The 27,778-nt window shown below is 37.8% G+C and overlaps 1 protein-coding gene across 2 annotated transcripts in view; it reads left to right on the top strand.

Moving 5' to 3' along the window:
- The window catches only part of Frmd5 (FERM domain containing), a 74,065-nt gene extending 51,001 nt beyond the window's left edge, over positions 1–23,064 (top strand). For both annotated transcript variants that reach the window (XM_053787078.2, XM_053787088.2), the window contains 7 exons: positions 379–393; positions 640–728; positions 5,720–5,937; positions 9,830–9,967; positions 11,640–11,753; positions 21,503–21,622; positions 22,466–23,064. In XM_053787078.2, coding sequence (XP_053643053.2) covers positions 379–393; positions 640–728; positions 5,720–5,937; positions 9,830–9,967; positions 11,640–11,753; positions 21,503–21,622; positions 22,466–22,956 — 1,185 coding nt within the window. In that variant the 3' untranslated portion in view covers positions 22,957–23,064. The remainder of the gene's footprint in view (positions 1–378; positions 394–639; positions 729–5,719; positions 5,938–9,829; positions 9,968–11,639; positions 11,754–21,502; positions 21,623–22,465) is intronic.
- The last annotated feature ends 4,714 nt before the right edge of the window (positions 23,065–27,778 follow it).

Consider the following 27,778-nt stretch of genomic DNA (forward strand, 5'->3'; position numbering starts at 1 on the left):
GGAGCGAATGGAGACAAATGATTTTTAGGACTTGATGTGCTGTTGGAGTTTGAGCAGGGTAATATTTATGAAAGCATTCTATGAAACCGGCAGGCCAGATTTGAGTCCTGGAGATGGGAAGTACAGTGCCTGAACTCTGAAGGATGGTTGTTAATGTTGCAGTTTTATAACTGTAGTGTAAGCACACCTCTGGCAAGACTGATGGAGTGAATGATGGTAAAAGTTTTTCTTTTTCAGGCCACTCTACCTTGGTGGGAAAACAGCCGATTTGTTAATAAAAGAAAAATGATTTTATTTACCAATCTTCTCAATTATTTTAGATAAACTGTTTTGCTTCTTGAACTGATGGTTCACAATGCTTCACATGCTGTTCACTAGGATGCAAGAACTAAGGTATGTAGAAGTTCATATATGTTAAATCTCCAGTTTTTATTGCACTGGATTTAATGCATGACATTCTTGCTTAATATTTGGTAATAGAATGCAACATTTCACAGTACATGTACATACCAGTACACCTTTACATATTTATCATATTTCTAGTTATGTGTCTAATATTGTGGTAATTATGGTGTATACATATGTTGATTATGCTTTAATTTAGTGACTGCTTTTATTTGCATTCTGTCAATCTTACAGAAGAAGCACACTGTAGGCTTCAAGTGCCCAACAGCTTCTGCTTGCAGACACCTCTGGAGATGTGCAGTTGAGCAGAGACTCTTTTACACGTATGTATTCAGTGGCAACACTAATTTTGCAGAAACATTTATTTATAAATATTCATGTTAAGTAAAACATATTCTAACTAGTAATGGAAATGTATTTAATTTTTTGTTTGTGAAGATAACTCATATCCTCCATTTAGGAAAGGAAAGGACTGGCAGATGGGTCTGTAAAGACAAGATGAACCATAGACAAAGGGAAAAAGGTGGGTGGAGTATCAAGGCATTTGTGGGAGCAAATGATAGGGTAGATAGGGCAGCAATGTGGCAGATGTTGCAAATGTATTGAGTAGATAAACTCATAGCTGTTTAGCTAGAACTCCTTTTACTGCCCATTTACTTACTTCAACTACCCAATAAAGTACTACAATAGGGCCCTGCCTTGCAGCATTTCACTAATGTGGACATTTCAAATTATGACCAAAATTCGCTATACGGCTCCCCCACCTGATTTTCTAAATATGGTCACCGCGCCCCACCCAGTTTGTTTACATTCTCCTTGAGCACTGCATCTCTCCATTATGTCTGGAAACTTTGCAAAATTTCAAGTGTTTTAAAGTTATTTCATGTTTTATATATATATTTTTTTTCAACAAGTTGGCCGTCTCCCACCAAGGCTGGGTAACCCAAAAAGAAAGAAAATCTCCGAAAGAAAATACTTTAATCACTATTCAACATAGTTGAATAGTTGCAAATCTTTAAATCTTCTTGAGTTTTATAGATTTGATCAGTTATAGGTTCAGTACTGGCTCTGGATACTCCAAGAAGATCCTGACATACATTGTATATACAGTTTTAAACAAATATTAATTTAGGTTCCTGAAAGCAGCATGTAGGTTAGTTAGTCTTGCATTTATTGCTAAAGTTATTATATCTGTTTATTTGTGTTTACATATATGTGGGGAGTTTTGAATCAAGTGTGAGAGTAATGGTGGTTGGGGATTTAAATGCTAAAGTGGGTAAAAATGTTATGGAGGGAGTAGTAGGTAAATTTGGGGTGCCAGGGGTAAATGTAAATGGGGAGCCTTTAATTGAGCTATGTGTAGAAAGAGATTTGGTAATAAGCAATACATATTTTATGAAAAAGAGGATAAATAAATATACAAGGTATGATGTAGCACATAATGAAAGTAGTTTGTTAGATTATGTATTGGTGGATAAAAGGTTGATGGGTAGGCTCCAGGATGTACATGTTTATAGAGGGGCAACTGATATATCGGATCATTATTTAGTTGTAGCTACAGTTAGAGTAAGAGGTGGATGGGAAAAGAGGAAGGTGGCAACAACAAGTAAGAGGGAGGTGAAAGTGTATAAACTAAGGGAGGAGGAAGTTCGGGGGAGATATAAGCGACTGTTGGCAGAAAGGTGGGATAGTGCGAAGATGAGTAGTGGGGGGGTTGAAGAGGGTTTGAATAGTTTTAAAAATGCAGTATTAGAATGTGGGGCAAAAGTTTGTGGTTATAGGAGGGTGGGGGCAGGTGGAAAGAGGAGTGATTGGTGGAATGATGAAGTAAAGGGTGTGATAAAAGAGAAAAAGTTAGCTTATGAGAGGTTTTTACAAAGCAGAAGTGTTATAAGAAAAGCAGAGTATATGGATAGTAAAAGAAAGGTGAAGAGAGTGGTGAGAGAGTGCAAAAGGAGAGCAAATAATAGAATGGGAGAGGCACTGTCAAGAAATTTTAATGAAAATAAGAAAAAATTTTGGAGTGAGTTAAACAAGTTAAGAAAGCCTAGGGAAAGTATGGAGTTGTCAGTTAAAAATAGAGTAGGGGAGTTAGTAGATGGGGAGAGGGAGGTATTAGGTAGATGGCGAGAATATTTTGAGGAACTTTTAAATGTTGAGGAAGAAAGGGAGGTGGTAATTTCATGCACTGGTCAGGGAGGTATACCATCTTTTAGGAGTGAAGAAGAGCAGAATGTAAGTGTGGGGGAGGTATGTGAGGCATTATGTAGAATGAAAGGGGGTAAAGCAGCTGGAACTGATGGGATCATGACAGAAATGTTAAAAGCAGGGGGGGATATAGTGTTGGAGTGGTTGGTACTTTTGTTTAATAAATGTATGAAAGAGGGGAAGGTACCTAGGGATTGGCAGAGAGCATGTATAGTCCCTTTATATAAAGGGAAAGGGGACAAAAGAGATTGTAAAAATTATAGAGGAATAAGTTTATTGAGTATACCAGGAAAAGTGTATGGTAGGGTTATAATTGAAAGAATTAGAGGTAAGACAGAATGTAGGATTGCGGATGAGCAAGGAGGTTTCAGAGTGGGTAGGGGATGTGTAGATCAAGTGTTTACATTGAAGCATATATGTGAACAGTATTTAGATAAAGGTAGGGAAGTTTTTATTGCATTTATGGATTTAGAAAAGGCATATGATAGAGTGGATAGGGGAGCAATGTGGCAGATGTTGCAAGTATATGGGATAGGTGGTAAGTTACTAAATGCTGTAAAGAGTTTTTATGAGGATAGTGAGGCTCAGGTTAGGGTGTGTAGAAGAGAGGGAGACTACTTCCCGGTAAAAGTAGGTCTTAGACAGGGATGTGTAATGTCACCATGGTTGTTTAATATATTTATAGATGGGGTTGTAAAAGAAGTAAATGCTAGAGTGTTCGGGAGAGGGGTGGGATTAAATTATGGGGAATCAAATTCAAAATGGGAATTAACACAGTTACTTTTTGCTGATGATACTGTGCTTATGGGAGATTCTAAAGAAAAATTGCAAAGGTTAGTGGATGAGTTTGGGAATGTGTGTAAAGGTAGAAAGTTGAAAGTGAACATAGAAAAGAGTAAGGTGATGAGGGTATCAAATGATTTAGATAAAGAAAAATTGGATATCAAATTAGGGAGGAGGAGTATGGAAGAAGTAAATGTTTTCAGATACTTGGGAGTTGACGTGTCGGCGGATGGATTTATGAAGGATGAGGTTAATCATAGAATTGATGAGGGAAAAAAGGTGAGTGGTGCATTGAGGTATATGTGGAGTCAAAAAACGTTATCTATGGAGGCAAAGAAGGGAATGTATGAAAGTATAGTAGTACCAACACTCTTATATGGGTGTGAAGCTTGGGTGGTAAATGCAGCAGCGAGGAGACGGTTGGAGGCAGTGGAGATGTCCTGTCTAAGGGCAATGTGTGGTGTAAATATTATGCAGAAAATTCGGAGTGTGGAAATTAGGAAAAGGTGTGGAGTTAATAAAAGTATTAGTCAGAGGGCAGAAGAGGGGTTGTTGAGGTGGTTTGGTCATTTAGAGAGAATGGATCAAAGTAGAATGACATGGAAAGCATATAAATCTATAAGGGTCGTCCTCGAAAGGGTTGGAGAGAGGGGGTAAAGGAGGTTTTGTGGGCAAGGGGCTTGGACTTCCAGCAAGCGTGCGTGAGCGTTTTAGATAGGAGTGAATGGAGACGAATGGTACTTGGGACCTGACGATCTGTTGGAGTGTGAGCAGGGTAATATTTAGTGAAGGGATTCAGGGAAACCGGTTATTTTCATATAGTCGAACTTGAGTCCTGGAAATGGGAAGTACAATGCCTGCACTTTAAGGAGGGGTTTGGGATATTGGCAGTTTGGAGGGATATGTTGTGTATCTTTATACGTATATGCTTCTAAACTGTTGTATTCTGAGCACCTCTGCAAAATCAGTGATTATGTGTGAGTTGGTGAAAGTGTTGAATGATGATGAAAGCATTTTCTTTTTGGGGATTTTCTTTCTTTTTTGGGTCACCCTGCCTCGGTGGGAGACGGCAAACTTGTTGAAAAAAAAAAAATATACGTATTTAAATTTTCTGTCTCGATCTCTTGTTTATATCAATAATTTTTAGGTTATGAGAATAACAGATCTCAACAAACCTTCAAATTCTATCAGGAGGCACTCAGATACGACAGTTTAGAAGTTCCTCCAAACTGTCATTATCCCACACCCCTCCTTTCAAGTGCAAGCATTGTACTTCCCATTTCCAGGACTCAGGTCTGGCTAACCGGTTTCCCTAAACCCCTTTACTAAATATTAACCTGTTCACACTCCAACAGCTCGCCAGGTCCCAAAAACCATTAGTCTCCTTTCACTCCTGTCTAACACACACATGCTTGCTGGAAGTTCAAACTCCTCGCATACAAAACCTCCTTTACCCCCTCCCTCTAACCTTTTTGAGGATGACCCCTACCCCTCCTTCCTTACCCTATAGATTTATGTGCTCTCCAAGTCATTCTACTTTGATCCATTCTCTCTAAGTGACCAAAACACCTCAACAACTGCTATTCAGCCCTCTGACTAATACTTTTAGTAATTCCACACCACCTCCTAATTTCCACACTCCGAATTCTTTGCATAATATTTACACCACACATTGCCCTTAGACAGGACATCTCCACTGCCTCCAGCCACCTCCTTACTTCAGCATTTGCATCCCAAGCTTCACACCAATTTAATAGTGTTGGTACCACTATACTTTTGTACATTCCCTTCTTTGCCTCCATAGATAACATTTTTTGTCTCCACAGATACCTCAATGCACCACTCACCTTTTTTCCTTCATCAATTCTATGGTTAACCTCATCCTTTATAAACCCATCTGCTGACAAGTCAACTCCCAGTTATCTTGAAAACATTCATTTCCTCCATACTCCCTCTCTCCAATGTGATATCCAGTTTTTCTTTATCTAAATCATTTGATACCCCTCATCACCTTACTCTTATCTATGTTCATTTTCAACTTTCTACCTTTACACACCCTCCCAAAAGTGTTAAGGAGCTGAGGAAAAATAGGAATCTCTGTTGATTAATGCACCTGCTGGGAATATCGAGTCTGTGATGACCACATTTCTTCAGAAATTGGATAAACTATTCAGAAAAATGATTGATAAACTTTCAGTAAGGCTTAGTTTCTATGTATATTTTATATTATCCTTTGATGTAAAAAATTCACTAATATCTAGATAATTATTTATATTTCTGTGTTTTTTATTCACTTACCTTTATATCTTTTTGTTTTTCACAGATTACAAAACTCCAACAAACAGGGTGTGGTAGTAACAGGAGGATCTTTTTTCTCACGAGGCTCACGCTTTCGGTATGCAGGAAGATGTGAAAAGGAAGTGGTGGAGGAAAGCTCAAGCATCTTAAGAGAACCACCAACTGTAAATAGAGTCTCTCTCAGAAACATTGGGAGATCAACTTCACTTCCAACTACACCAGCTGACTCTGATACTTATGATGGTATTATAAAGAATAAAAGTCATAATTTTGTGCAGGGAATATTTAACAAATAACTCACAAATTTGGAGATACTGCAGATCTTTAGATGGTGTTTCGGTTCATCCTGGACCATTATCAAGTTGCAGGTGGAAGTTTAAATGGGAGTAAAAAGACATAGTTATCGGAGGACCAGCTATTATCTCTAAAATGACAGAAAAGAGCATCATTAATGTCAACAAGGCAAATACTTTATTGTGTTCTTAACCCTTTGACTGTCGCGGCCGTATATATACGTCTTACGAGGTACCGTGTTTGACGTATATATACTCATAAATTCTAGCGGCTTCAAATCAAGCAGGAGAAAGCTGGTAGGCCCACATGTGAGAGAATGGGTCTGTGTGGTCAGTGTGCACCACATAAAAAAAATCCTGGAGCACGCAGTGCATAATGAGAAAAAAAAACTCCGACCATTTTTTTTAATTAAAATGCCGACTTTGTGGTCTATTTTCGTATAGTATTTATGGTTGTATTCTCATTTTCTTGGTCTCATTTGATAGAATGGAAAACATATTATAGAAATAGAGATGATTTTGATTGATTTTACTATAAAAAGAACCTGGAAATGGAGCTCAAAGTAGGGAAAATGTTTGATTTTTGCCAATGTTCAAAAGTAAGCAAATGATGTCATTGTCCAATAAATGTCCAACTAGCCATTCTAATATGCAGTCATGAATGGGTTGATGTTATTTATACAATTATTACAGTATTGCAGTAGTCTGCATAATAGTAAGTCTTCTATTTTTTGTCTGAATAAAAATTCAAAATAGAAAGCAAGAGTAATATCGTAGGAACCTGGAGACATGACTGATGAACAAAGAAAATGTTATTTTAGAGCCAGGAATGTCTGCATTGTTCATTCTGGACCTTATTTTGAAATTGTCATATTTTTTAATTTTCGTGAAATTGGGCAAATTACAAATTTCTGACCATGTTATTGGGTAGTTGAAATCGGTAAATGGGCAGTTTCTTGTAATCAGTCGATAGAAAAAATGGAGTTCTAAAGAAATAGCTATGAGTTTGGTCGACTGGAACAATGCAATTAGCCGAAAATAGGGCTCAAAGTGGGCGAAATTGCCGATTTGTAAATATCGCCGAGGTCGCTAACTTCGCAAGAGCATAACTCCGTCAGTTTTCCATCAAATTTCGTTTTTTTTGGCGTCATTACAATTGGGAAAAGATTTTCTATCATTTCATAAGAAAAATTTTTTTTTTTTTTTTTTTGAAATTTTGCGACACCAGGAGACACCTCAGGATTGGGGGTTGCGACAGTCAAAGGGTTAATTAAGTCTCTAAAGGGAGTGGCATGTTTCATCAATATTGGAGAGGGCAAGAAGAATAGGAAATATGGAAAACTGGAGGTATTAGTGATTAAATTGTTGCCAAAGTATTAGCATGATGACTTCATGTTATTAAGATTCTGTAAATAAAAATCAGAGAAGGCAAAATAATGTACTTACCTATATGTAATTGCAAGGGTTGAGTTACAGCTCCTGGCCCTGTCCCCTTCATTGGTCGCTACTAGGTTCACACACTCCTGGCTCCTAAAGCCATATTGTACCTATTCTTAAAACTATGTATGGATTCTGCCTCTACTACTTCACTCTCCAGGTTGTATTTTTGCATGCATGTTTTTTTTCTTTTTTTTCCAGCTGTGAGTTATCTTAACATTAACTCTCCTCACTTCTCCTGACCTGTCCTTGGCTATCTCCCAAGCTCTACATATGATCTGAATTCTGGCTTTTGTCCCAATTCTCCTCTCACTTGCAACTCTCCAGGATGGACTGAAATGTATTCTCAAGATTTATTCCAAAACTTGTGGGTTTGTTGTGAATGGTGTCATGATTTTTACTCTAAGATGAACCTTGCAGAATTTTGGGTAAATAGTAGAATGTAATTTTTGAAACACATTGGCTATTTCACACTATGATAGGGTGACCCCAGGGTAGGAAACATTCATCATCATTCATTCAATAGCTGTCTTGTCAGAAATGTGCGAAATTATATTTCAAATAACCCACCGAAGTGGAACATCCCCACCTATCCTTCAGAGTGTATGCTACACTTCCAACCTCCATAATTCGAATCCAAAAGATCATTTTCCCCAGATTCCCTTTGTGAATGTTAGTCTGCACACACTCCAGTATGTCAAATGACCACTTCACCTCCCATCCAAAATTGTTTTGCTTTGATCTGACATATACTCACAAATGGTACTGAGCATGCAAGATCTGCTGCCACAGAGATCATATTTCAGTGTATATTTCTTCATTCTTGGAATAGGCCAGAATATATATTACTGCACTAGGGGTGGGATGATACCAAAATCTTTGCTTATACTCAATTTTAGCTTGATACTTATATCATCAAAATTAGCCGTTACCCACTGATACTGATACTGATATCAACATTAACCAGTACTCGCCAATATCAATTCTGCTGATAAAAATACTGATACATTGTTACATGTCAGTATCATACCATACCATTCTTAGTTCAGTATTAGGCATATTCTCTCTACTAATTTCATTTTCTTGTGTGCTGGGCACCGGAAGTAGAAAAACTCTTAAAAATCATCAACTCATTAAATTTTGAGCTTTGTTTCACACAGTAAATACATCAGATTTATTAACTTTGATCACTTACACCTTCCAATAATAGTACTTTTGTTCAACTTTGATACCTCTCATATTCAATACAAGTATAATGCCGATCTTGTTGTCACCTTCCACCCAAGTGTTCCATGAAGCTTGGCCTATACTGCATAATAGTAGGTATCATGCTTGTATATGATCAGAAGAAAATTCCATATAGTTGTTTGCATGCTAGACTTATTTTCCCATATCTATACCATACAGGAAGCATTGCATTAATTTTTGTTCAAATGTATATATTTATGCAGTGGGTTGAAACATCCTAACTGCTATTGATGAGTGATGGTTTTCATTCGAGTACTTTTATCATCTTCCCACGCAATTCACTTTTGTTTAAGCTACATCTGCAGCTTCTTATTAATAAGGTCTTTTTCTTACTTTTCCATATGCATGAAAGCATATGGGACAGTACATGTACTAAGATATCAATTTTGGTTCAGTAGCTATGATATTCTTTTAAAGCTTTTGTACTAGACAGCAAATTTTAGTATAGCAGCCAGTGTGGTATTCCTCTAAAAGCATTTTCACAAGAATAATTTTAATTAGACTGTCAGTGGCAACTCCATGTTATTGGCAAAATTCTGATTTGTTCTGTCTTGCATTGCTCAGAACTAATTTTGTGTTGCTTACATTACAATTTCTCAAAATGTAAATGAAACACAGACCGCACAGCCTTATGTTTTTATCATTGCCTTCATTAGTTACATCATTGATTATGTCCAGTTATCAAGCCGTTACATGGCTTGATAAAGTTCCACTATAAATGTCACATTAGTTGCACTTGTGTCCTTTTACCTAACAGTTTTACTCTTGTCTAAGTTGCCCAAAATGCTGTACATTGGGCTTTTCAAATGTAATGTTTATGCATAGTGTTTTGAAAATAATTTTTTTTTTTAATAAGAAGCAAATATGTTTTATAATCATTTAGAAAGGATACTGTTATATATCTGAAAAACTCAAAGCATTTCAACTGGAACTTAAACCCTTTTTATTTTGCTCCACATCCCATCTGTACAAATATCTTAATTAAATTTATTTATGTTAATGCTTCGGTTGCTTATCTGTATGGTATAGTATCATTGTAACATAATCTTTTTGAACATAGAGTATTTACTCCATTTTAAAGTGTAGTCTCCATGTATAGTATTCCCCCCTTACCCCCATTACTCATCTAAATGTACAATTCAGTTTGCTTGCTTCAGCTGTAATGAGTCGAGTCCACCGGCCTCTTCCGTATATAGACCGAAGCAGTAGTTTGGATGAGGATGTATTGTGTGGGGCTGACACAGGCTCACAAGACTCTACTGAAGGGCTCAACCACATAAATGGGGGCTGTGGAGGTGAGGTATTTCTCTCCATCTTTTACAGATGATTGTAATTAGTCAGTCTATGAAGTTTTTAAGATTTTTGGGGGGGAGAGGGGGAGGAGAGGTTGGGTTACAGTTTTACTTTTCGTAAATTTCCAAGTTATAATTATTCTTCACAGAAAACGTGGAAAAAATATTCCTTCCTTTGTAAGCCATGCATGGTATAGAAAGGTGACTAAAATGCTGGGAGCAAAGGGCTAGTAACTTTATCTCTTGTATATATTACTAAATTTAGAAAGAGAAACTTGTTGAAAAAAGAAGAAGAAATTACTAAATGTAAAAAGAGGAAAATCCTTATAGTTTACTTCTTTTTTGGGTCATCCTTCCTCGGTGGGAGACTGCCAGTGTATTGAAAAAAAAAAAAAGAACTTCAAGTTGGGATGTTTGAATGTGCGGGGATGTAGTGCAGATGATAAGAGAAGTGAGTGTCATTGTTATGAATGAAAAAAAGCTGGAGGTTCTGGCCCTACGAATTACAAAGCTGAAGGGGAAGGAGAGCTTTAGTGGGGAGAAATAAATGGGATTAAGTCAAGTGTATCTGAGAGAATTAGAGTTAAGAAGGGAGTAGCAGTAATGTTGAAGGATCAGTTATGGTAGAAAAAGAGGTATTAAATGTAATAATTCAAGTATTATATAAATTAAAATAAGGGTCAAATGCCAAAAGTGGGTTATACCAAGTGTTTATGTGCCTGGAGAACAGAGGAATGTAGAGGAGAGAGATTTTGGGAGATGTTAAAGTGAGTGTTTAGGTAGTTTTGAACCAACTGAGAGAGTAGTTGTGGTGAAGGACCTAAATTCTAAAGTCGGAGTAACTATTATAGAAACCATAGTAGATAAATTTGGGGGTGCCAGGGGTAAATGATAATGAGAGGCCTTTGAACTTTGTGTAGAAAGAGAAGACTAGAAAGGCATAATACCATGACTGGAATAATACACCAATAACCCACACATAGGAGAATGAAACTTATGATGACATTTCAGTCTGACTTGAACTATTCACTGGTGTGACTAGTTAATGGTGTAAGTTAGGCCAAAACATAAGCTTCATTCTCCTATGTGCAAGTTATTTGTACATAGAAAGAGGTTTGGTACAGGTCATTTGACCTGTACTCCCTGGAGCACAGGTGAGAGAGATACATCATAATCTATACATGGAAAATCCTAGAGGGACTGTTTCCAAATCTGCACACAGAAATCACTCCTACGAAAGCAAAAGACTGGGTAAATGTTGCAGCATACCCCCAATGAAAAGTAGGGGTGCCATGAGTACAGTAAGAGAAAACACAGTAAATGTCCAGTGCCCAGGACTGTTCAGCAACATCCTACCAGGCATAAGGGAAATTACCAGTAGACCCCTGGCTGCCTTCAAGAGGGAGCTGGACAGATACTTAAAGTCAGTACCCGATCAGCCAGGCTATGGTTTGTATGTTTGATTACATGCAGCCAGTAATAACAGCTTCCTCGACTAGGAGGCCTGGCCATGGACTGGGCCATGGGGGCGTTGATTCCCGGAATACCCTCCAGGTAAGTGTGTGGTAGAATTATTTTTAAAAGAATTAAGGGTAAGATGGAAAGCAGGATTGCAGATGAATGTTGCATATTTCTGTTCATATTGTTTCTAATGGTTTTCATTTATTTTTTAAAGGACCTGGTGCTGCCTACTGTCCAGAATCAACCTTGCCACCACTATCACTTTTGGAGCCACTCTTAGAGGCACAGGAGAATAAGTCACGCTCATCATCCATCCTTGATTCAAGTTGTAAGTCCGAGCATTAAGATTGTTATGGGTGTATTAGCTGATTCTAGGCTAGGATAGGATTTTCCATGCTTGATTCATCTGATCCTTGTCTGTCCAACACAGTGTTGTCAATGCAAGCTCATTAGTTTCCAAGAATAAATAATAAATGGTATATACTGAAAATATGCAGAAGATGGTGCTGTAATTTGTCGGAAAATACTTGTAATAATCTAGCATTATTGTGTTTTAAAGACAATGTCCAACTAGATTCATGTCCTGAGTCACAGCATGTTTAATCCAAGACTATATTGGGCTCTTTCTTTAGGGACACTAAAGGTAGGATTGATAGGCTAGTTTTATGAAGTCTGCAGTTCAGTTTAGAGTGCATCCAGAGTAATGTTCAAAAAAGAATGCTAGACTAAATCCTTCGGGGAGTAGTGTCAGCTTGCATTAGTTGCATTTTGCAGGGCTGCTTTTTTGAAATGAATTATTTTTGTATAAATTCTTTTAATTTTTTTATTGTTTATTTTACTTTATATTTTTAGATTTGAAAGTACAGCAATATTTACTACTGATCTGATGATTTTGACATTTTCAAGTAATTTTACATTATCATGTTTATATTTTGTTTATATTATAATTATGTAATCATAGAATATTGTGCTGTCTGTATTTTTACTTTTCTGATTTATTTAATTATTAATTTTGGAGTCTTTCATATCATATACTTTCATGATTTAAAAGTTCACAGGTAATTAATTTTTTTACAGTAAACAGTTTCCTCTTTTTTTTTTTTTTTTTTTGGCTTATTTAAAGAATATGTATTTTTCACATTGGCAATGAAATATGCTTGATAATGAAAAAATATGATTTTCAAAGCTACATGCGCTCTTGCATTATGTTACACTATAGATCGTAGTTATAGATTTTATAATGTACTACTGTATATTCTTTGCTCGAACATTATAGACTGCATCTCTGCTATGAAAAAAGCTCCTTTGTAATGTTATTTGATTTATTTATTATTGATCATGTTCATGTACCAGGGTGTAAAAAGTATTTTTATTTAATTTCTTGGGCCCATTTCTGTTTCATGGAATACAAATTACAAGAGAGTCAATCGTATATACACTTTTCTCTTTCAGTATTATCTTTTTAATAGAAAAAGCTTGGGTATTATTCAGGCTATCCTCTTTCCAACCCCTCAAAAGCTGTCTTTCATTTTGGCTTGCAACTCTGTGTACTTGATACTGGGGACTAAGATGGAAGAGAGGTGTTTGAAACTCATACTAAAGTTGCTTATCATTATTTCTTCACTTAGTTCACTTGATTTATTCACATGAAATACATCAGCTTAAAATTTTTTTTTTTTTTTTACTAAAGATTAGAAGCAGCAGCCATGATGAAGAATTTGTATTATAATTATCTTCCATACTTTGTTTTCTCTGAGAACTTCCTTGAGGAGATGGCTTCACATAGAAACTAGATGCACCCCAGATATTTCAACTACCTTCATTGATTGGTATATAAATGAATGTATACTTGACTGGTTGCCTTCTCTGAAAAATAAGAATCAGTAGAAAGAATGAGTTTAATGTAATGACTGTGATAAAGAAAATTAAGGAAAAAAATGTGATTGGTCATTTAAATTTTGTGATGTGTGTCCTTTTCTGGTAAGACAGCTGTTGAATGAGAGGTGGCAAATATGTTTCCATCTTTGGTATTTGTAATGATAGTCAGGCACTAAATAAATTGTAGCAAATCATCAATAATACTGCAGTGTGAGAGCATTTAAAAAAATTACAATTAATTAAAGGCACTCTAAAAGGGCCTACTAGTCTCACACAAAAATATATTACTGTGAAAAAGGTTTTCCATATTCTGTAATTTAAAATTTTAATGAAAACATAAAATGTAAAACTGCTTCCAGTGTATCCTACCATTTAATACAGTATAGTGGATCCTTGGTTATCGGCTGTTCCAGATATCGGCCAATCGGCTTTTGCCCGCTTTTTTGGCCGAAATTCTATCCCGGCTATCAGCCTTTATTTCGGAGAATGGCCGTATTGGACGTGTAATAAATCACTCGAGCACATTAACCCTTAAAATGTCCAAACGTAGATCTACGTTTGCACGCGTAGTGCTCCGAACGTAGATCTACATTTTTTTTACACAAGAAACAATGTAAAATTGGATGTAGAGCTATGTTTGGAGCGCTACGCGTGCGAAAGTAGATCTATGTTTGGACAGTTTAAGAGTTAAATGTCTTATTTTAGGTTAATGTAGACATTTTCATTAATCCATCTATGATATTTTCTTCAAAATTATATAATAAACACGTTACATGGTGTATGAAAATATGCACTGTTTATATGCGATGTATGTTTAACGCTTTCAGGGCCAAGAGGCCCTCTCCTAAATTTGTTCTCAGGGTCGAAAATTTTTTGAAAAAAAAAATTATTTTTTCTTATGAAAAGATAGAGAATCTTTTCCTGATCATAAAAACACCAGAAGTATGAAATTTGATGGAAAACTTACAGAATTATGCTCTCGCGAAGTTAGCGGTCTCGATGATGTTTACGCATCGGCGATTTCGCCCACTTTGAGCCCTATTTTTGGCCAATTCCAGTGTACTAGTCGACAAAAAAAATAACTATTTCGCTAGAACTCCATTTTTTCTATTGAATGAGTACAAGAAACCACCCATTTACTGATTTCAACTATCCAATAAAGTGGTCAGAAATTAGCAATTTTGTCAATTTCACACAGATTTCAAAAGATGCCAATTTCCAAATAGGGTCCAGAATAAACATGACAGACATTCCTGGCACTAAAATAACATTTCCTCTGTTCATTAGTCATGTCCCCAGGCCCCTCTTACATTTCTTTTGCTTTCCTCTTTGAATTTATATTCTCACAAAAAATAGAAGATTGACTGTTATGCAGATTACTGCATTAGTGTAGAAATTGTATAAATAATATCAGCACACTTGTGAAAGAATATTTGACTCACCAGTTGACGTGTATTGGACGCGTGGCATGATTTGTTTACTTTTGAACTTTGGCAAAAATCAAACATTTCTGCTAATTTGAGCTCACTTTCAAGGTACTTTTCATTGTGAAACCAATCAAAATCATCTAAATTTCTGTAATATGTCTTCCATTCTATAAAATGAGACCAGGAAAGCTAGAATACAATCATAAATACCATATGAAAATACACTGCAAAGTTGCTGTTTTAAACCAAAAACATGGTCAAAGTTTTTTTTCTCATTACGCACTGTGTGCTACAGGATTTTTTTTTTATACTGTGCACACTGACCACATAAACCCATTCTTTCATATGTAGGCCTACCAGCTTTCTCTTGCTAGATTTGAAGGCGCTAGAATTTATGCGTACTAGTACGTCAATAACCCTGGTGCGTAAGCTGTACTAGTACGTTGGAAACCCTGAAAGGGTTAATTATAATCAATCTTGGGCACATTGTCTTATTTTAGGTTAATGTCAACATTTTCATTAATCCATCTGTGATATTTTCTTTAAAATTATGTAAGAAACACATTACATAGCATATAGCATATATTATTATTATTATAATCAAAAAGAAGCGCTAAGCCAGAAGGGCTATACAGCGCTGCAGGGTAGGGAAGGAAGCGAGGGTATTGGGCAGCAGAAGGGAGGAGGGATGATCAGTAGGTTACAGAAAACAGCGGGGCAGGGGATAGTACGGGGGTAGAGGGTAGCAAGAGATTGAGGTAGAAAGGGCTGAAGGTATCAGAATTTGTGAAGTAAATCAGTTGTTGTCAAAAAGTCAGTGAGAGAGTCCGGATGAAAGGTGGGTCCATCAGCGAGAAGGGAAGGTAAAGAGAGAGCAGCGGAGCGAAGACTACGACGGAGGTAATTTCTGCGTGCTCGTTGATAAAATGGGCAGTCCAACAGAATGTGGCTGACTGATAATGGAGTCTGGCAATTCTCACAGAGAGGGGCAGGGTGCCTCTCCATGAGATATCCATGAGTAAGATGAGTATGGCCAATGCGAAGACGGGAGAGAGTAGTCTCCCAACCTCGACACTGGTGATAAGAAGACGGCCAGTAACCTATACTCGGTTTAATAGATTGAAGTTTGTTACCGAGCATAGTAGACCAACGTTGTTGCCAACGGGTGTGAAGGTGGGACGATATTGCAGCAAGATAGTCTGTAAATGGAATACCTCTATATGAAACTGGTAGGTCATGTACTGCTGACTGCGCAGCAGTGTCTGCCTGTTCATTGCCCTGTATGCCAACATGACCAGGGACCCAACAAAAAACAATATCTTTATGCTTGATAAAGATGCGGCGTAGCCAAAGTTGGATACGGAGGACTAAGGGGTGAGGTGTATCAAATTTCTGTATAGCCTGTAAAGCGCTAAGGGTGTCTGAGACAACCACAAATGATGACACAGGCATAGATGCAATACGGATAAGTGCTGCAAGGATGGCATACAATTCAGCAGTAAAAATACTAGCCGAAGATAGTAAATGCCCTTGAACGACGCTGTCCGGAAACACTGCTGCGAATCCTACGGTGTCAGAAGACTTAGAGCCATCTGTGTACACAGCAATGGCATGAGAATGAGAGTGGAAGTGGTCAAGAAAAAGAGAGCGGGAAGCGACCATAGACAGTTGGGCTTTTGAGCAAGGGAGAGAGAAAGAACAGACTCGAACAGTTGGAACTTCCCAGGGGGGTAGGGAAAAATGAGATGCTACATGAACATAGAAAGGTGGTAATTGAAGAGAAGACAAGAGCGAATGAAGGCGAAGAGAGAAGGGACGGAGTAAACAGGGGCGGCGAACAAATAAAGAATGTCTACTAATATCAGTGACCATTCTATAAATGGAAGGATTGCGGAGATCATGAGAGCGTACATAGTAGCGAAGGCAATGGGCATCACGGCGATCGGATAAGGATGGAACGTTCGCTTCTGCATAGAGGCTCTCAACAGGGGAAGAGCGAAAAGCACCAAGGCATAAACGTAATCCTTGGTGATGAATGGGGTTAAGGCTAGAGAGAGTAGCAGGAGATGCCGCTGAATAGATCTGGTCACCATAATCAAGTTTCGATAAAATGAGGGTGGAATGTAGGCGAAGGAGGGTTCGACGATCAGCTCCCCATGAAAGATGAGCAAGGGTTTTAAGAAGGTTCAGCCGGCTGTGACAAGTTGCCTTCAGAGAGGTAATGTGAGGTTTCCAGGATAACCTATGGTCAAGGAGGAGGCCCAGAAACTTGACTGTATCATGTTCAGGGATACGGGAGCCATAGAGGTACAAAGGGTGATGGAGGTGACAGAGCGTCTAGTGAAAGTAATTTGGTGGGTTTTACTGCTGGAAAATTTAAACCCATGTGTGGTGGCCCAATTGGAAACACGGTCGACCGCATGCTGGAGAGAAACTGTAATGAGGTGACAGTCAGCGCCTGCACAGGCAATAGCGAAGTCATCAACATAGAGTGATGACCAAATATTTGATGGAAGACTAGAGTCCAAATCATTAATAGCAAGGAGAAAAAGTGTTGTGCTCAGAACACATCCCTGGGGGATAAAGTCCGGGGAGAGCACATTATTAACCTGAACACGGAAATGTCTATCAGTTAAAAAGTTCTTAAGGAAGGATGGTAGATTGCCTCGGAGGCCTAAGGAGTGGGCTTGGGCCAAAATATTATACCTCCAAGTTGACCTCTCAAGGTCAAAAAATATGGCAATAACTGAGTGGTTATTCGCAAAGGCATTACGAACATACGTATCCAAGCGTAGTAGGGGTCTATGGTAGAACATCCCTTACGAAAGCCATATTGATGAGTGGAGAGACTGTTGTGTGTCTCTAAATACCACACTAAACGTCTATTTACCAGACGTTCCATCACTTTGCAAACTGCACTGGTAAGAGCAATGGGACAATAGTGGGAGGCTTCATGTCCCGTAGTGCCTGGTTTGCGGAAAGGGAGAACAATGGCAGATTTCCACAGCTTTGGAAGAACTCCTTGTGACCAAATAAGATTGAAAAGGCGTAATAGGACTGCAAGGGCTGACTGATGTAAATGTTGTAGCATACGAATTTGAATGTCGTCGGGCCCAGCTGCCAATGATCGGCAAGCTGAGAGTGTTGCCTCCAGTTCTTGAAGTGTAAAAGGCACATTATACTGTTCTTCTCTGAGAGAAGAAAAGTCCAAGGGTGCTAACTCTCTGGCAGACTTTGAGGAAAGAAACGAGGGGCATAGATGGAGCCCCTGAGAAATACGGACCAGATGAGTGCCAATTTCATTGGCAACATCTAGTGGGTTTGCTATATCAACACCGGCAGCCCGCAGAACAGGAGCCGGGTCAGGAGAATATTTACCACTCAGTTTTCGTACTTTTTTCCAGACTGCACTCATAGAGGAAGCAGAGGTGATGGTGGAGACATAATTTCGCCAGCAAGTGCGTTTAGCGTCACGGATGACACGGCGAGCGATCGCATGCTTCTGCTTAAAATCAAGAAGTCTCTCTGTGGTTCTATTGTACCGGTACCTGCCCCACGCAGCGCGTTTCAAACGTACTGCACGAGCACAAGCAGGAGACCACCAAGGCACGCATTTCTGAGAATGCCTGCCCGAATTTTGGGGTATAGAATGAGAAGCCGAGGTTAAAACAGAGGACGAGAAGAGGTGTAAAAGCTCATCAATGGAGGACGAAGAAGGAACCTCACTAAAAACAGTTAGTTGTGAGTAAAGGTTCCAGTTTGCCTGATCAAATTGCCAGTGTGGGTTACGAAGAGGTGGTGAATATGAAGGGGAAGTAAGAATGATTGGGAAATGATTGCTGTTATGTAAATCCGGGAGAACAGACCAGGTGAAGTCTAATGCGGCGGAGGAAGAGCAGACTGAGAGATCGATGCAAGAGAGAGTGTGAGTCCGAGGATCAAAATGGGTGTGAATACATGTACCTGTATTTAAAACATGGAGGGGGTGGGTGGCAAGAAAAGCCTCTAACTGAATGCCACGGGAATCACAGTGAGATTCCCCCAGAGGAAATGATGGGCATTAAAATCGCCAAGTAACAGGATCAGTGGTGGTAATGACGAAACAAGAAAGGCAATATCCGGAATAGATAATGCCCGAGAAGGAGAGAGATATAAAGAACAGAGCGTATACCACCTATTCAAGTGGATATGGGCTGCTGTGTAATGCAGCGAAATACGAACAAATAGCTGATGGTACGGAATATCAGTGTGTAGAAGAAGGGCACTTTCATTAAAGGTCCCATCAGGAAAAGGATCTGAAGAATACAATAAATTATAGCCTGAGATGGGAGAGATAACAGCAGAGTGTAATTTTGGTTCCTGTAAGCAAACGCCAACAGGGTAAAACTGTGTACGAATGGTATATAATACCGACAAGATGAGAGTAAGACACATGTGCAACATCTGGGTATCTTTATTGTAGACGTTTCGCCATCCAGTGGCTTTATCAATACAAATTCCAGGACATAACTTGAAGACAGTAGAACTATGTACAGAAGATGAGGTAATCAGTCCCTCAACCTAGGAGTAGGTGCGAACAGCACCATAGTCGTGGAGATTCTGAAGCAGAAGAAAGAATCCTGGCGCTTATATAGTAACGTCAGGTGAAGCAGACGAGGGCAAATTCACTGGTGGGCGGGATTCCCCAGTGGAAGTAGGTCCTTCCCAAAGAGATGGGTTAGTTGTAGTAGTAGTTGTCGTAGTTGTGAAGGTTATGTACATGTCCTCAGAATTAAGATTCCACGCCCAAGAGGACCTCAGCACCGCAAGTAGCATAGATGCAGCATGGAACCCGTGCCATACCCTACCCATCATGCCAGTAAACCAGCAATCCGGGATAGCAACCTCACATCTGCCGAGCTACCTCAGTGGACAAAAGAGAGGGCAGCCGGATATCCGCCACAAAGCATGCCTCCTTCGGCCACCTCCCCCAGAATCCGAAAGGTGGCTTCCAGAGATACACCCGTCGCCCGAAAGACACCCAAAGCCACTCTCCGGGATTCCGGAGAGGGATCGGAACATCCCCAGGCAATCCAGATTCCACGGCAAACTACACCACTGCCAAGAACCTCAACGGAATGGGATGGACCCTGGTACCCTTTCCCCTACCTAGGAACTAGCGCGCCTGTGGGAAAAATCCCAAAGGCCAAAACGAGGAAGGGCAAAAGGGAGGGGTGGGGAGGAGGAGGAGGAAAGGGAAAAGGGGAGGATGGGATAGGGAAGGGGGGATTGGAGGGTAATTAGGTTCGGTCTGAGGAAGGAGACCAACAGGTCTAAATCCTCAGACCAAGAACCTCTTCACCATGCCAAGGAGTCCCCCTTGAAGAGGCATATAGCATATGAACATAGCATATAAACATGCAATGTTTATATGCTATCGAGTGAAGAGTACTGGCGAATCAAGGAGGAGGGTGGAGGGTAAATATTACATTTTTTCTGATTCAGCATTAGAGAAAACTGTGAATCTGGCGTCTCGCCCAGTAACCACCCTTCATAAGCGTTTGTTTACAATTCTCGGCATGAATTATTCACTTCTGCTTCTTTCTTTGTTTATGGTGGCATCTAAAGGTAGTTGTTAGAAAAGATTAAACTTAGTGAACATGGTAATAATATGGCTGTGTAGTGTAATAATATGGCTGTGTTGTGTAGCCCAAGGGGACAACACTACACAGTGGAGTGAGGGTGTTGGGGATTCCCAACTCCCTCTCCCCTCCTGCCTTCTTCAATATGCCAACAAGAGTCTTCAGTAAACGTACATAATGTTCATTTATCAATAAAATTTGTGCTTTATATTTATTTCTCATTGTTTTATGTATGTAAAACTATAGTTAATCCTTAAAAAATGTATTTTTTGTTAATATTTTTGGGTGTCTGAAATGGATTAATTAGATTTACATTAATTCTTATGGGAAGTATTATTTCGGTTTTCGGCCTTTTCGGATTTAGGCCGACCTTCTGGAACAGATTACGACCGATAACCGAGGGTCCACTGTATTTATAATGAGACTGAAAATCAAAAACTTTTTAAGGCAGTATTGGTAGAGATAGCTAGGTTATAGAGAGGTTCATATATCCCAGCATAGAGAAGGTCTTTCCTCTAAGGCTGCTTAAACAAAATTTTCAAAGTAATGTGTTATGGTTTGTGAGGGATTGGTGATTATGTTCAGTGTCAAACTAATAAACTCAGAGTAACCTGTTTTTATCTGGTAAGAGTAACTGGTTTTTATCTGGTAGGGAATCTAAACTGGAATACATCTGTCAAATGATAACACAGATATTTTAAGATAGGCTCAGCATGGGCAAAAAAACAGTCACTTTCCTTACTATATCTTAAATTTGGAGTTAATCATTTCTCAAAGAGCAAACATTTTCACATAACATATATATGATTACAGTATCATACTCACAGAAAGCACTAAATCTGAGGCATAATTTACAACCCTTTCATTATTACATATTTGAGCTATTGAATTTGCAATTTTCAAATTACATGATATACATAAACATGCATTCTCTCTTGTGATTCATTGTAGGAATGTCCAAGAAAGAGATGTAACTCAGACTCTACTGGATAAATAATTTTCAGCATATCATTTCTTGCTTCAGATACATCCCCTGGTACTGACCAAAAGATTAGTTGATCCTGGCATAGGACAGTAGGTCTTACAGAGGCCTTAAGGTTCAACACTGCTGATCTGCTTAGGGTGACATAATGCATGTATGCTTGTTTTAGTTATGGACGCTGAGAGTAGTCTTGAACCATGCTTGGAGACCCAGGGAAAACAGGAAGATGAAGAACACAAGGATAAAGAAAGGGACGTAATTGGAAACAGTAAGGAACCTGGAGGAAATGGTAAGATTGGTTTTTTAATATTTTCTATAATAAAGGACTTATTTTAAACAAATTATACATATGTTTGTGTATAAATTTCTCTGTTATTTCTTTGAAAGTAAGTTTTTGTAGTCTGATTTTCCACAACAAAATTAGTTGTATTAATTACTACCTTTTAATGTAAATTGCTTTGACACTTATCATAGTTTATGCGTTCAATGTTAATAATGTTACTTTGTGATTCCGTAATTTTTTAATGTTAAAAGTTTTTGTGGAAAGGATTTAAGCTGTTGCTTGTTAAATGAAACTTGGTGAAGCCATTTAGTCTGTTAAACATGCTAAATTTAAATTATCTCAAAAAAAAAAAAAATAGGTATGTAGACTAAGAAAATATATTCTCTGATCCTGTGCTTGCATAGAGAATGTCATTTATTGCATGTTAATAAATTATATGTAATATGTTATGGCTGTGCATGACATATAGCTAGTAATAGCAAAGCCTAACTTATAGAATATTTACAGTATTATGGAGCTATTTTTGGTTTCTTAGGTAGCATGGGGCTTTTGCAGTGTGAATGCTTTATTTAAATTTTACATGCTGGACAGATTTATGTTATGATTTGCTTTGATGAGTACTAGTGAACCCATTAATTAGATCATTGTCCCTACCTTTAGGAAATTGTTGACTTGATCATTAGAAGATGGTGTAAAGGGTGTTTTAACTAGTTTGCCTTGAAGCTACTCAGCAAACTAATTTAGATTACATTACAAATAGACAGTAATAGGATTGTTTTGTATATCCAAAATTATAAGTTTCACATTGCTTTCCTTACTTTTTGCCCAATTTTACTAAATGCTTTTCAGGGGAGGAAGCAATGCTTCAGCAACAACTCTATTGTGACTACAGTGGTCGAGGTCACACAAGTGAGTTTGGTGATACTTCATCAACAGAGACCTTAGGACCACCTCATAATCAAAATGACCTTCAGCCTCCTCTAATAGATAAAGAAGACAAATGTCTAGAAAGTCCTCTAAGAAGTAGTTTGGCACCTGTCAGAAGAGAGAAACTTAAAGTTCCCAACTTGTCTCTTCCACAGGATCTTACAAGGGGAGGGGCCCAAAGGCTATTAAGGGGTAGGATAAGTAGGCTTAGTGTAAAAACGTTTCTTAGAGTATTTCTTGTAGCTTTTATTTTTGTTGTCTTTATCCTTACTTGTTCAGTGATTCTTGTATTTGAAAGTGAATCATCCCTACTTCGAGGTGTTCGCTCCACACGAGAAATGATACTTCTCAGATTACAGTATTACCAACCCATTAAGGAATATATAAAAAGCTGGCTTGGTAAAAAAAATTAAATTATTTTCCTATTACAGATAGCCTCTTCCAGAAGTACCTACAGTAGATAGACATTACATAGTATATATCTCATAATTCTATTTGTACATAAATTTCATAGCAGTGGAGTGTTTGATATTTCCTTTAGTAACCTATTTACTGCCTCAGTGATAAAGATAAAATGAGATACTGTACTTATAGGCTTGACTTTGTTATATGCTGCTGATACATTGTTTTAATATAGACACCAGCAATTTTTTTGTTGCCTGCTGGTTAAAGTGATATTTTTTTATTATTTTTTGGCATACATATGCAACTGCAGAAAGATACTTTTAGAATATAGGCTTTTTGTCTATGATATAGGTGACCAATTATAGTTAAGGCAATTGGTAGTACATTTTGTGGTATAAGTCCACAAGCTAAGTCATGCTTTGCTTGCTGTTCTAAAATAAGGATAGTTACCCAAGACCAGTTTTGAGAGTTCTACTTTCAAAGCCCAACCTGAGGTCAGACTTTATTGTTGACTGCCTGGTCAAACAGGCTGTTGCTTTTAGCAGCCTGTAGTTAGGGCAGTAAAATTCAAATAGAGCAGCAGAAAAGTTAATTTGACGAGCTATTAATGAGTTGAGTAATAATGAGCCTTGAGGGACAGTTATTTCACATAGCCTCTTTTCAAGGCTCTGCATCTTACTTAGCTTTAATACAATCTTACCTCATATCTTTTCTTATTAATAAAGCAACTTATCCCCAATACATTCTCTGGAGATGCTTGTTTATGGCACTCATTAAGGCAAGTTAGTCTTGTACTGAATTTTCAGTGAAATTTATACTAGCTCAGTAATGTTACAGTATTTACTGAATTTAAGCACAGTGGTGATACATTTACTACAGAGTCTCGTATAATGCTGTGTTTTACAAAAATTGTATCGAGAGATGTCATATTTATTATTTGCTTATACTGTGCTTTTAAAAATAAATTGGATAAATTAGACTAAATTATGTTGGGCACCGAAATACTTAGAGAAGATAAATCCTCAAATTCGGCTTCTTTTCGACAAAGAATGTGCTAATTTTCAGGATTTCCCAGTGTAGAAAAATTAAATCAAATCAGGTACTTTTTTGCATGCCTAGTTCCCAGAATGGTTTTTGTTAATTTGGGTGCCATTGCTAAGCATAATTCATATCACAAAGTAATGATTAGGGACACATTTATCACTTATACCAGAAAAAATAACTGAAGAATAGTGTAGCATAATGCTTCTGATGAGCCATTAACATTAATCATAGTTTTCTACTTAAACTTTTTAATACAAATGAGAGAATAAAAGATAATAATAATAGCAACAACTTGGATTTTGTTATTCTTGAGCACCTATTCTTTCAAGAAATTCACAAGCACTCACATACCAAGCCATAAATACAAAAACAACAGCACAGATGAAGTGCTGAGGTTTATACTCAATAATAACAGTATGATTATCAGGATCTTAAGTTCTAGAGAAGAGTTGTACTTTCAACTAAAACTTGAAAGCATGAACGGGTTCTGACTTAACAGACACTGGCAAACAGTTGAACAAGATAAGAACTTCATAAGAAAAGGCTCTTTCTGTGATGACTTCTCTCCAACAGCATGAGGTTGGTGGCAATTCACAGAAACATTCCTGAGCCCAGTATAAAAGATACACACATATTAGAGTGTATCTTTTATGTTTAATAGTTAAATGTTAATAAACAGAGTTTAAATTTAGTTCCTGCCTTGATAGGGAGCCAGTGCGGCTCCAAATGGAGGGACCAGTGGGAACCCTAGTTGGGAGTGAACATACCAATCTAGTTGCATGACTCAATACAGATTGAAGTCTTTTTAGCAAACTAACAAAAAATTACAAAAAGTCAATTTAAGAGGAAACAAATGTGTAGATAAGGACTAAGATACTACACTTAAGATATTTTATGACTGCATTGAGATTAATTTGAAAATTGCAAGATTTAACAGTGGTTGATGTGTATTAACAAATCATGAAGAATCAAGTTAGACACCTAGATCCCTCACTGATTCCACAAGTTGCAAATTGACAATACCACAATCAAAGGCACCAAAATCTTCAATCTACTTCCCTGAAATTTTCCCTGATAATCAAAATATGTCTTACCCTCATTTTGTTTTGGTTGCCTATTTGTTATCCATATCTAAATATCCAGCAAAAGAAAACTAAAGCCAAGTTTTGCATCTTCTACATTTAACCGTTTCACTGTTGGTGCCATAGTACTACAGCTTGCAAGCCAGTGTTGGTGCCGTAGTAGTACACCAAAATTCTAGCGGGGTCTGCGTGGTCAGTGTGCATAGTATAAAAAAAAATCCTGCAGTGCATAATGAGAAAAAAAAAAATCCGACCATGTTTTTGGTTTAAAATGCCGATTTTGAGGTGTATTTTTGTATGGTATTTATGATTGTCTTCTTGTTTTCTTCATCTCATTTGATAGAATGGAAGATATATTACAGAAATAGAGATGATTTTGATTGGTTTCACGATGAAAAGTACCTTGAAATTGAACTCAAAGTAGCGGAAATGTTTGATTTTTGCCGATGTTCAAGAGTAAACAAATGATGCCACCATCCAATACATGTCTAACTGGCCAGTCTAATATGTAGTCACAAGTGGGTTGACATTAATTATGCAATTATTACAATAATGCAGTAGTCTGCATAACAGTAAATCTTCTGTTTTTTGTGTGAATTCAAAATGGAAAACAAGAGTAATATAAGAGGGGCCTGGAGATGTGATTAATGAACATAGAAAATGTTATTTTAATGCCAGGAATGTCTGCATTGTTTATTCTGGACCCTATTTTGAAATTGACATCTTTTGAAATTTATGTGAAATTGGCCAAATTACCAATTTCTGACCACTTTTTTGGGTAGTTGAAATCGGTAAATGGGCAGTTTCTTGTACTCAGTCGCTAGGACAAATGGAGTTCTAGTGAAATAGCTCTGAGTTTGGTTGACTGGAACAATGGAATTGGCTGAAAATAGGGCTTAGAGTAGGCAAAATCACTGATGCGTGTATATTGCCAAGACCACTAACTTCGTGAGAGCGTAATTTCCATCACATTTCGTACTTTTGGTGTCATTACCATCGGGAAAAGATTCTCTATCATTTCATAAGAAACAATAATTTTTTTTTTTAAATTCTTCGACACTGTGAGCAAGTTTGTGAGGAGGGGTCTCGACAATGAATGGGTTAAAACCCAGATGTAGACTTGTGCATCATCAGCATCCAACAGTAAGCCACTCATGAGCAGTAAGCAATACTGGTCCAAGAATAGAGCACTGAAGAAAGGCATAGAGCAAAAGAGATGGCTCAGATGGTGGGAGACGGCTGACTTGTTAAAAAAAAAAAAAAAAAATACTGATGATTTCAGAAGAGAGAATTCAGTACCCTTAAGGTCACAGCTGAGATCACTTTTCAGCAGTCCATGATCAGTGGTATCAAATGCAGCAGATATGTCCAACAAAATTAGCAGCAACACATTTCCTAAACAAGTGTTCATTACCAAATCATAAACTTTGCTCAAAGTCATCTCAGTTGAATGAAATGGCTTGCATGCAGACTGAACAAATGATAAAACATCGCTCCTCTCCAGAAAAAGAAAGTTTATTTAAAAATTGCATATTCAGTCAACTTAGAAAGGAACATAAGATTAGAAGCATGACATAATTTGACCTGTTTTCTGAATCAGGGAAGGCTTCTTGAGGAGCAGTTGCTTGAAAAATGTCTGCTTTGAAAGCATTTGATCAACACAGTTATGAAAGAAACTGCACCTTTATGTGCGGGCAATATCTTTGAAACAGTTATAGGATCTAACTCACAATGTACTTTATTAGAACCCATGATATATTCCAAAACCCCATTCTCGCAAACAAGAGCAAACTGAAAAACGTCATTCTTTATACATTATAAACCAGAATAATCACAGAGAACTCTGCACCTGCTTGAGCTGAATCCAGATCCCAACAAATATTCTCTATTTTTTGACCAAAATAATCAGAGAAGTCAGAGGCCAGTTGAAAAGTAAAATCACAGATAGAAAAAGCAGGTTCACATACATGAAAAAGCAAGCTAAAAAGGAGCCCCTGATTACCACATGGTTCGCTTTATACCCTTTAGTATTCCACTTTCCCAGCTGATGCCCTTTTCAGGACAGCTCTGAGGGCTTCTACATAATCTATAAGATCTTTGTAGCTGGGCAACAGAGGAATCATACCAAGGGGCAAAGACATACATCCAGATCCTTTTAGTGATCAAAGGACAGAACTTACTAGGCACAACCACAGACACCTCATTAAAAATCTTTGCTAACTGGTCAGCAGATAGTGCAAATGCACCCAGATCAAGGTTTCTATAATTATGGACCCTTGTAGGTTTGGTGCTTCTTTTTGATAATAGTATAATTATGGAAAGACAGTATGCACTCCCAGTGAGGCGGCACTGAAATATCAATACTTAAAGTAATGACGAGATATCAGACACAGTAATATCAGAAGATATTACCTAAACATCATTGATGCTCCGAAAATTGACAGTAGTTAGAACGAAGTTCAATATATGGCTGCCTATGTGGGCAGGTGATAATACATTATTCTCAAAATTATTTAATTCTGTTAGCTCCAGGAACTTGTGTGAAAAGAGTTTCTGTTGTGGACAATCTATCCAATAGTTAGTCACTACAGAAGAAGTTGACCACTCTTCTTTACAAAGAATTTGATGAGAAAACCAAGTTCATCAAGAAACAAGGACTCTTTGTCATTGGTGCCAGAATGATACACAATCATCAGTCACACAA

The sequence above is a fragment of the Cherax quadricarinatus genome, chromosome 14 (genome assembly GCF_038502225.1).
Source record: "Cherax quadricarinatus isolate ZL_2023a chromosome 14, ASM3850222v1, whole genome shotgun sequence".
NCBI lineage: Eukaryota > Metazoa > Arthropoda > Malacostraca > Decapoda > Parastacidae > Cherax > Cherax quadricarinatus.